Source organism: Anomaloglossus baeobatrachus, chromosome 1 (assembly GCF_048569485.1).
Source record: "Anomaloglossus baeobatrachus isolate aAnoBae1 chromosome 1, aAnoBae1.hap1, whole genome shotgun sequence".
Taxonomy (NCBI): domain Eukaryota; kingdom Metazoa; phylum Chordata; class Amphibia; order Anura; family Aromobatidae; genus Anomaloglossus; species Anomaloglossus baeobatrachus.
In genome coordinates, this window is record NC_134353.1 from 934,051,096 (window position 1) to 934,061,820 (window position 10,725).

At 55.8% G+C, this 10,725-nt stretch overlaps 1 protein-coding gene across 1 annotated transcript; it reads left to right on the plus strand.

Moving 5' to 3' along the window:
- Window positions 1-2,016: 2,016 nt before the first annotated feature.
- On the plus strand, window positions 2,017-10,491 carry MEX3C (mex-3 RNA binding family member C). The gene is given in 3 exon segments (XM_075343491.1): window positions 2,017-2,325; window positions 2,328-2,429; window positions 8,457-10,491. Coding segments are annotated over 3 exon segments (1,470 nt in total). The 5' UTR covers window positions 2,017-2,153; the 3' UTR covers window positions 9,653-10,491.
- Window positions 10,492-10,725: the final 234 nt, after the last annotated feature.

Consider the following 10,725-nt stretch of genomic DNA (forward strand, 5'->3'; position numbering starts at 1 on the left):
GCTTTTTTTTGAGGTTTTGTGGCAATTAAAAAAACCCTACAATTTTATTTTACCTTTTTCCGTGTTTTTTGTGTTTGAGTTTATATTTTGATAGATCGGACTCACTTGTATATTTTTTACTTTTTTTTTAACAGCTTTTATCTCAGTGGGGGAAGAGGAAGGTGGTTTGAATTGTTATCGTTTTTTTCTCATATATATATATATATATACTAGCTGTACTACCCGCTCGGGTTAATAACTGCTGTTAACAAAATAGAATGTATTAACAAAAATGTATTCTGCACACAAAAACACAGAACAAATAGATATAAATGTAATAATAATGTCTGTCTCCCTCTCTGTATATATCTCTCTGTCTCTCTTTATCTCTTTCCCTGTCTGTCTCAATCTCTTTCCGTTTGTCTATCTATCTCTGTCACTTTCCCTGTCTGTCACTTTCCCTGTCTGTCACTTTCCCTGTCTGTCACTTTTCCTGTCTGTCTCTTTCCCTGTCTGTCTCTTTCCCTCTTTCCCTGTCTGTCTCTTTCCCTGTCTGTCTCTTTCCCTCTGTCTCTTTCCCTGTCTGTCTCTTTCCCTCTGTCTCTTTCCCTGTGTCTGTCTCTTTGTCTGTCTCTTTACCTGTCTTTGTCTGTCTCTTACCCTGTCTGTCTCTTTCCCTCTCTTTCCCTGTCTGTCTGTTTCCCTGTGTCTGTCTCTGTCTCTTTGTCTGTGTCTGTCTCTTAGGCCGGTTTCACACATCCGGCTTTTTGCCGTTTTACCGGATCCGGCGCTCTCCCGTACAGATAATACAGTACAATGACAGCGCTGTAACTTCCGGGTCACATGCGCCGGTCACATGACAGCATGTGACCGGCGCTTGTTGCTCTGTCATTGTACTGTATTAACTGTACGGGAGAGCGCCGGATCCGGCAAAACGGCAAAAAGCCGGATGTGTGAAACCGGCCTTAACCTGTCTCTCTCTTTCCCTGTCTCTCTTTCCCTGTCAGTCTGACTCTTTGTCTGTGTCTGTCTCTTTGAGTCTGTCTCTTACCCTGTCTATGTCTGTTTCTTACCCTGTCTGTGTCTGCCTCTTTCCCTGTCTGTGTCTGTCTCTTTCCCTGGCTGCATTGTGACACGCCAACATTCCATATAAGGGCTTGGCTGCGCATTCCTCTGAAGTTCTGGCTGCACTGTGGCTCCCAGCTCCATTCGCTTTAATGGAGGCAGGTTTTTTGGTGAATAACTGTAAAGAGCGGGGTTAAAATTTCCCCTCAAAACATAGCCTATGACGCTCTCGGGGTCCAGACGTGTGAGTGTGCAAAATTTTGTGGCTGTAGCTGCGGCGGTGCAGATGCCAATCCCGGACACACACACACACACACATACATATACACACACACACACACACACACACACACACACACATACATACACACATTCAGCTTTATATATTAGATATATATATATTGTATTTATGAATCCTTTTAGCGGACTTGCTTCTGCCATTGTCTGATCTCTTGTGAAGGAAAATCTGCACATAAAACGCACCGAATCTGCAAAAGAAATTGACGCTGCGGATATGAAACAACCTGCAGGTCGGATTGCACTGGGTAAGCGGCAGTAGATAAATCCCATCCATAGAGGCTGCGTTTTTCACTCAGTCGTGAAGGGGTTAATGACGCAGAACCGATGGATTCATCCCTTTAAATCCATAGGTGACAGATGTGCGCTGGCCCCGCCCTCTGCTACATCGTCTGACCCCGCCCAGTCCTGTCTGTGACCTGACCTCACTCCACACACTACGGACCTCCCACTGACGTCACCGAGGCAAACCCCGCCCACTAAATCACACACTTCCTCTTCCTTTCACTCCTGAAGACTGAACACCCGCCCCTCTCGTGTGATTGGCAACTGGAATCCACCAATCAAACTCCAGTATAGGTTTTCCTCACTCATCTCACAGCCAATGGCCTGCCGGCCTGTTGTGCAGGGGGCGGGCACTAGAGGCGTGTGCAGCCGGGTTCGGGGAAACAAAGAGAAAAAAAAAAAAGGGAGTGGGAAGCAAGGAAAAGTGGAGCGGCCGGGCGCGGGCGGAGGAGCCGGTGCGGGCGGGTGGGCGATGTCTGCGGGATCCATGAGTTGATTGTCCGCGGTCAGAGTGCGCTGTGATCGCCATGCCGGGCGGCGGTGGAGGCGGCACTGCGGCCTCCTGGACCCCGGAGCTGGAGGAGATCCGGGTGAGGCTGGCCGCACTGGAGGCCCCGGCGGAGGCCGAGGAGGAGGACAGGCCCGGGGAGGAGGAGACGGCCGTGTATCCCGAGGAGCTGCTGCTGCTGGGGGCGCAGTACCGGAGCAGGCCGCCGTCACCGTGCGCAGGAAGAGCGTCAACACCAACGAGCTGGTCCCGGTGCCCAGCTCCGAGCACGTCGCGGAGATTGTGGGGAGGCAGGGTGAGTGTGCCCGGGGAGAGGAGGGTGCAAGGGGAGAAGAAGAGGAGGGTGAGTGTGCCCGGGGAGAGGAGGGTGCAAGGGGAGAAGAAGAGGAGGGTGAGTGTGCCCGGGGAGAGGAGGGTGCAAGGGGAGAAGAAGAGGAGGGTGAGTGTGCCCGGGGAGAGGAGGGTGCAAGGGGAGAAGAAGAGGAGGGTGAGTGTGCCCGGGGAGAGGAGGGTGCAAGGGGAGAAGAAGAGGAGGGTGAGTGTGCCCGGGGAGAGGAGGGTGCAAGGGGAGAAGAAGAGGAGGGTGAGTGTGCCCGGGGAGAGGAGGGTGCAAGGGGAGAAGAAGAGGAGGGTGAGTGTGCCCGGGGAGAGGAGGGTGCAAGGGGAGAAGAAGAGGAGGGTGAGTGTGCCCGGGGAGAGGAGGGTGCAAGGGGAGAAGAAGAGGAGGGTGAGTGTGCCCGGGGAGAGGAGGGTGCAAGGGGAGAAGAAGAGGAGGGTGAGTGTGCCCGGGGAGAGGAGGGTGCAAGGGGAGAAGAAGAGGAGGGTGAGTGTGCCCGGGGAGAGGAGGGTGCAAGGGGAGAAGAAGAGGAGGGTGAGTGTGCCCGGGGAGAGGAGGGTGCAAGGGGAGAAGAAGAGGAGGGTGAGTGTGCCCGGGAGAGGAGGGTGCAAGGGGAGAAGAAGAGGAGGGTGAGTGTGCCCGGGGAGAGGAGGGTGCAAGGGGAGAAGAAGAGGAGGGTGAGTGTGCCCGGGGAGAGGAGGGTGCAAGGGGAGAAGAAGAGGAGGGTGAGTGTGCCCGGGGAGAGGAGGGTGCAAGGGGAGAAGAAGAGGAGGGTGAGTGTGCCCGGGGAGAGGAGGGTGCAAGGGGAGAAGAAGAGGAGGGTGAGTGTGCCCGGGGAGAGGAGGGTGCAAGGGGAGAAGAAGAGGAGGGTGAGTGTGCCCGGGGAGAGGAGGGTGCAAGGGGAGAAGAAGAGGAGGGTGAGTGTGCCCGGGGAGAGGAGGGTGCAAGGGGAGAAGAAGAGGAGGGTGAGTGTGCCCGGGGAGAGGAGGGTGAGTGTGCCCGGGGAGAGGAGGGTGAGTGTGCCCGGGGAGAGGAGGGTGCAAGGGGAGAGGAGGGTGAGTGTGCCCGGGGAGAGGAGGGTGCAAGGGGAGAGGAGGGTGAGTGTGCCCGGGGAGAGGAGGGTGCAAGGGGAGAGGGGGGAGAGGAGGGTGAGTGTGCCCGGGGAGAGGAGGGTGCAAGGGGAGAGGGGGGAGAGGAGGGTGAGTGTGCCCGGGGAGAGGAGGGTGCAAGGGGAGAGGGGGGAGAGGAGGGTGAGTGTGCCCGGGGAGAGGAGGGTGCAAGGGGAGAGGGGGGAGAGGAGGGTGAGTGTGCCCGGGGAGAGGAGGGTGCAAGGGGAGAGGGGGAAGAGGAGGGTGGGTGCAAGGGGGGAGGCGAGGGTTCCCGGGGAGAGGGGGGAGAGGAGGGGGCGAGGGTGCAAGGGGAGAGGAGGGTGCAAGGGGAGAGGAGGGTGCAAGGGGAGAGGAGGGAGTGAAGGGTGCCCGGGGGGGGGAGAGGAGGGTGCCCGGGGGGGGGAGAGGAGGGTGCCCGGGGGGGGAAGAGGAGGGTGCCCGGGGGGGGAAGAGGAGGGTGCCCGGGGGGGGAAGAGGAGGGTGCCCGGGGGGGGAAGAGGAGGGTGCCCGGGGGGGGAAGAGGAGGGTGCCCGGGGGGGGAAGAGGAGGGTGCCCGGGGGGGGAAGAGGAGGGTGCCCGGGGGGGGAAGAGGAGGGTGCCCGGGGGGGAGAGGAGGGTGAGGGTGCCCGGGGGGGAAGAGGAGGGTGCCCGGGGGGGGAAGAGGAGGGTGCCCGGGGGGGGAAGAGGAGGGTGCCCGGGGGGGGAAGAGGAGGGTGCCCGGGGGGGGAAGAGGAGGGTGCCCGGGGGGGGAAGAGGAGGGTGCCCGGGGGGGAGAGGAGGGTGAGGGTGCCCGGGGGGGAGAGGAGGGTGAGTGTGCTGGGGAAAGGAGGGGCCGAGGGTGCCCGGGGAGAGGGGGAAGAGGAGGGTGCCCGGGGAGAGGGGGAAGAGGAGGGTGCCCGGGGAGAGGGGGAAGAGGAGGGTGCCCGGGGAGAGGGGGAAGAGGAGGGTGCCCGGGGAGAGGGGAAGAGGAGGGTGCCCGGGGAGAGGGGGAAGAGGAGGGTGCCCGGGGAGAGGGGGAAGAGGAGGGTGCCCGGGGAGAGGGGGAAGAGGAGGGTGCCCGGGGAGAGGAGGGTGCCCGGGGAGAGGGGGAAGAGGAGGGTGCCCGGGGAGAGGGGGGAAGAGGAGGGTGCCCGGGGAGAGGGGGAAGAGGAGGGTGCCCGGGGAGAGGGGGAAGAGGAGGGTGCAAGGGGAGAAGAAGAGGAGGGTGCCCGGGGAGAGGGGGAAGAGGAGGGTGCCCGGGGAGAGGGGGAAGAGGAGGGTGCCCGGGGAGAGGGGGAAGAGGAGGGTGCCCGGGGAGAGGGGGAAGAGGAGGGTGCCCGGGGAGAGGGGGAAGAGGAGGGTGCCCGGGGAGAGGGGGAAGAGGAGGGTGCCCGGGGAGAGGGGGAAGAGGAGGGTGCCCGGGGAGAGGGGGAAGAGGAGGGTGCCCGGGGAGAGGAGGGTGCCCGGGAAGAGGAGGGTGCCCGGGAAGAGGAGGGTGCCCGGGAAGAGGAGGGTGCCCGGGAAGAGGAGGGTGCCCGGGGAGAGGGGGAAGAGGAGGGTGCCCGGGGAGAGGGGGAAGAGGAGGGTGCCCGGGGAGAGGGGGAAGAGGAGGGTGCCCGGGGAGAGGGGAAGAGGAGGGTGCCCGGGGAGAGGGGGAAGAGGAGGGTGCCCGGGGAGAGGGGGAAGAGGAGGGTGCCCGGGAAGAGGAGGGTGCCCGGGGAGAGGGGGAAGAGGAGGGTGCCCGGGGAGAGGGGGAAGAGGAGGGTGCCCGGGGAGAGGGGGAAGAGGAGGGTGCAAGGGGAGAAGAAGAGGAGGGTGCCCGGGGAGAGGGGGAAGAGGAGGGTGCCCGGGGAGAGGGGGAAGAGGAGGGTGCCCGGGAAGAGGAGGGTGCCCGGGAAGAGGAGGGTGCCCGGGGAGAGGGGGAAGAGGAGGGTGCCCGGGGAGAGGGGGAAGAGGAGGGTGCCCGGGGAGAGGGGGAAGAGGAGGGTGCCCGGGGAGAGGGGGAAGAGGAGGGTGCCCGGGGAGAGGGGGAAGAGGAGGGTGCCCGGGGAGAGGGGGAAGAGGAGGGTGCCCGGGGAGAGGGGGGAAGAGGAGGGTGCCCGGGGAGAGGGGGGAAGAGGAGGGTGCCCGGGGAGAGGGGGGAAGAGGAGGGTGCCCGGGGAGAGGAGGGTGCAAGGGGAGAGGAGGGGGCAAGGGGGAAGAAGGGTGCCCGGGGAGAGGAGGGGGCAAGGGGGAAGAAGGGTGCCCGGGGAGAGGAGGGTGCCCGGGAGAGGAGGGGCCGAGGGGGCAAGGGGAAGAAGGGTGCAAGGGGAGAGGGTGCCTGGAAAGAAAAGGCGAGCGTGCCGGAGGGGAGGATGCCTGGAAAGTATAGGCGAGGGTGCCTAGAAAGAATGGGCGGGGGAGGGTGCCCGGAAAGAATGGGCGGGGAGGGTGCCCGGAAAGAATGGGCGGGGGGAGGGTGCCCGGAAAGAATGGGCGGGGGGAGGGTGCCCGGAAAGAATGGGCGGGGGGAGGGTGCCCGGAAAGAATGGGCGGGGGGAGGGTGCTCGGAAAGAATGGGCGGGGGGGAGGGTGCCCGGAAAGAGTGGGCGAGGGCGCCCAGGGAGAGTAAGGTTGGGGATGAAACAGGCAACATGGGAAACGATAGCATTAGGGGCAGTGCAGGTAACAGTTATTTGCTATTTTCAGTAACTCTTCTTGCTGTCATTGAATTAAATGCTTCCCGGTTCCACATTTCCAGGTTCCTTTGCAGATTTTGTGCTGTTCACAACTTGGGGTTTGTTACCATCGTCTTGAGGTGTGGGGCATGCTGGGAGCTGTAGTTTTTCAGTCACTGAACCCCATCTATGATCCATTAACATTCCCAGCTCTGATGTCCTGATGGTTTGTCACAATGTATCAGTTTTGGGGAACACTAGTGAACCCCCAATGATTCTATTTAATCAAAGATTTCTGTCTCAGGCCACAATTGTATCAGATGGGAATTGCCACGCAGAGATGGTGAATTCCGGCTCTGACCCTCGTGGATTCTGGCTCCAATCTCGGCCGCTCGTGGCCTTTATGGCTTGGGCCTGCCCACCCCACCCCCGCCCCCGATCCAGCGGCTCGTCGGTGCCCACTCAGTTTTTGGCCTGGTCTTTATCTTCACTTCTCTAGGACTTTTCCCTGGAGTGTTGGGCAAGTGTTGGCATTGTGCAGAGGTCCTTAAAGGGTTCCTTTTTATAAAGTCTAACAGCAGTGACCATGCCCTTGATCTGCGAAGGTGGTGACTGATGGCACAGATTGGCTGCAGGGGTCATGTCAAATATCCAGACAGTAGAGGGTTTTGTTGTTGCCGCTCAAGGAGAATAAACCAAACTACGGGCACCCTTCCTTCCCAGCTGTGCAGACGAGGACGGCTCGGTGAAGGGTCGGCTCCTGAGAAGTCGTTAGCGATTGTCATGAAGATGATATCATCGTATCTTTATAGGATGACCTCAATCTTCTGCCCAGAAGTCGCCGGCGCTTATCATTAATGAAGAACTATAGGATGAGATTTCCAGGAATACGATTATGTAATGGACGTGTAATATGACCCGGAAGCTGTGCCTCCGGGCCCTGCAACAATTCGATGTAAACAGTGGATCTTTTTCTGCACATTCCCTAATAAAATAATCTCAAGAACGGAGGGATTTTTTTTCTATAGTGAGCGGTTTAGGTCGCCGGCCACCTCTGCAGTCTCGGAGGTGATCGGTGTTTTAGGCAAGAAGCACAGGGCTGGTACGCATTGTTCTGACGCTGGCCAGGGGAGCTGCTTTGTCGCTCCACCAAGCTGTCAGTCCTCTGGAGTGCCCTTCCACCCGAAATCTGTGCACCCCCGAAGACTAAACATTCGCTTGCCCAATCTCTATTAGGTCGGTACTGTCTGTGGATGGATTCAGTCACATCCACATTTGCAAACCCTGGCTAGAAGAAGACATTGTCCTCCGTTCTGGCACTGGATGGGGTCCCAGAAGGAGCACTTCTCAACCCCTCCCCGCCCTTTGTGCATTTATCACCCTATCCTATGAATGTTCCTTTAAAAATGAGCAATGATATATACCGTATTTTTCAGTTTGCAAGACGCACCCCAAATTTAGAGAAGGGGAAAACAAAATGGGGGCCGTCTCATCTGGTGGTCTCTTAACGGGGAGGCAGCGGTGGTGTAGCGGGGTCACAGAAGGCAGGGGCAGTGGTGGAGCAGGGCGTTGCTGTGGGTGGTGCGGTGTATGTCCCAGTGCGGTGGGTGTCCCGGATACTGTCGGTGGTATGCCCTTCAAAGAAATGGTACCCGGAGTTGGCGCATGCGCAGATTGAGCTATCTGCTCAATGACAAGCCGAGATCTCATCTGGCCACACGCCTCCTCCTGACGCCATTTTCCTTAAGTCCGCTGCTGGGAGATCAATGTGGCGGAGGCGGCGCAAGCGCAGATGAGATCTTGAGTTGATTGCTCCATCTGCGCACATGCTGATTCCAGGTGCCATTATTTGAAGCCCTTACCACCTGCAGGCCCTGCACAGCTGCCGATGCCTACCCTACTGTGCACAGCCATCGCAGATTATGCACAGCCGCTGAAGACCCTGCAAAGCCACGGCAGCATTGTTCCTGCCTCCTGTGACCCCCCCTCCACCACCTCCTGGTAAGCTAAATTCAGATTATAAGACGCACCCCTCATTTTTCTCCCAAATTTTGGGAGGAAAAGTGCGTCTTATAATCCAAGAAATAAGGTAGTATCTTCATGCTAAAGTCATAGGCCCGAAGCCTGAGGTGGCACCTTTGAGGATCTGATGACCTCACACGTTCGTGATGATGGATTTTTTTTGTCGTTTGACACCATATTAACCCCTTTTTAATTTTTTTTTTTTTTTCCCCTTTTAGGCTGTAAGATCAAAGCTCTGAGGGCGAAGACGAACACCTACATTAAAACTCCGGTCCGAGGGGAAGAGCCAGTATTTGTCGTCACTGGAAGAAAAGAGGACGTTGCCATGGCCAAAAGAGAGATCCTCTCGGCAGCTGAACACTTTTCTATGATCCGAGCATCTCGTAACAAAAATGGCCCCGCTGTAGGCAGCACCCAGTGTACCCCCAACCTTCCAGGTCAAACTACAGTTCAAGTGAGGGTACCCTACCGGGTGGTCGGCCTCGTAGTGGGCCCAAAGGGAGCTACAATAAAACGCATTCAACAGCAAACCCACACCTACATCGTCACTCCGAGCCGAGACAAAGAGCCGGTGTTCGAGGTGACCGGGATGCCGGAAAATGTAGACCGGGCCCGAGAGGAGATAGAGATGCACATAGCCATGCGCACTGGCAACTTCATCGAGCTGAATGAAGAAAATGATTTCCACTATAATGGTACAGATGTCAGCTTTGAAGCAAGCAGCCTGGCGGCCAACTGGTTGAGCGCCAACACCACCGCTCCTGGCCGGAACAAAATGGTCTCCAACTATCGCAACGATAGCTCCAGTTCTTTGGGCAGCGGCTCTACAGATTCCTACTTCGGAAGTAACAGGTTGGCCGACTTTAGCCCAACAAGCCCGTTCAGCGCAAGTAATTTCTGGTTTGGAGAAAGCGTCCCCGCCATGGGCTCTGAAGATCTCACTGACACCTCTGCCTTTGATCCAGTACCATCTCCTTCCGAGACTATCTGGGCTCCTTTCGACCAAGCCAATTCCCTCTCCAGCTTTGGAAACGAGGTCTCCGCAAAATCTCAGCGCCGGGGCAGCTTGTCTCCCACTTTTCCCGAGGGTATGGAGTACCCTCTCCCAAGAAGTATTAGAAGTGACCTTTCAAGCACAAACGAGGGTGGGCTTCCTATCTACATCCCGGCCTTCTCCAATGGTACCAACAGCTACTCTTCTTCCAGCGGCGGCTCCACGTCCAGCTCTCCACCCGAGACCAGGCGGAAGCACGACTGCGTCATCTGCTTCGATAGCGAGGTCATCGCCGCGCTGGTTCCCTGCGGCCACAACTTCTTCTGCATGGAATGTGCTAACAAGATCTGCCAGAAGGATGTGCCCCTGTGCCCGGTCTGCCAGTCTCCGGTCAACCAGGCCATACAAATACACTCGTAACTGTATTGCCGATATTTATACAAAAAAACAGAACACTCTCTATAGCAATCTTCCTCTAATACATATATATATATATAAATCTATATAATTGCATCTATGGAAAAGGTGAGAGTCAGGCTGAGTATAGAGAAAACTGCTGCTACCACCTTATTATAAAAGTTACCGCATGCCCAGGATGACTTTGGTGGTGTCCAGCTAATTGGCATTAAGATGTTCAATGTTGGTATAGTATACATGGTAAATTATGATTTCCGGTTAGTTTACATTCACAAATATGTTTACATAGGTGGAAACAAGCGTCAAGAGTTCTATTGTCATTTCCACTGCCTTTAAAGAAGTAGTTACGATGAGATCCGAAGCCACTCCTCGTCTGAACATCTTAACGATCACTACTGAATTTGCATATTAAGTCACATCATGGCTGCCTCCAGAGCTGCATTCGTAATTCTGCAGGTTGGAGGTGATGGTTCTGACACTCCCTTCTTAGTTCAGTGTCCGCGGATACCAGTATAGACCTAAATCTATAGTGCACGCTAGGACGCCCGGTGTCGGAAACGTGGCAGACTGCAGAAATATGAATGCTGCTCTTGATATGGTTAGTGCTAAAAGAGATATCCCATCTCTAAAATTCACAGTTAAAAGTAAAATTTGTGGCCGGTTCGGTCAGTGTTTACACATTCTTTTGAGGAAAAACTGGAGAAAAATTATTCAGGAAGTGATCAATAGAAAGTATTCTTGACATTCAAAGCTTGGAAGGAATTTTAAAGAGTAAATTGTGTGTGTGTATATATATGTGTGTGTGTGTGTGTGTATATATATAATATATATACACACAGTTTATAAATATATCATACTTATTACATATTATACATATAAAAAAACAAAATATATATTTTTTTATATGTAATAAGTACATATACAGATGTATAATACATATTACACATATAAAAAATATACATATATAATATATATATATATATACATATTACATATTATATTATTTATATATATATATATATTATATAATACTTATTTACATATTATACATATAAAATATATAGATATAATTATAT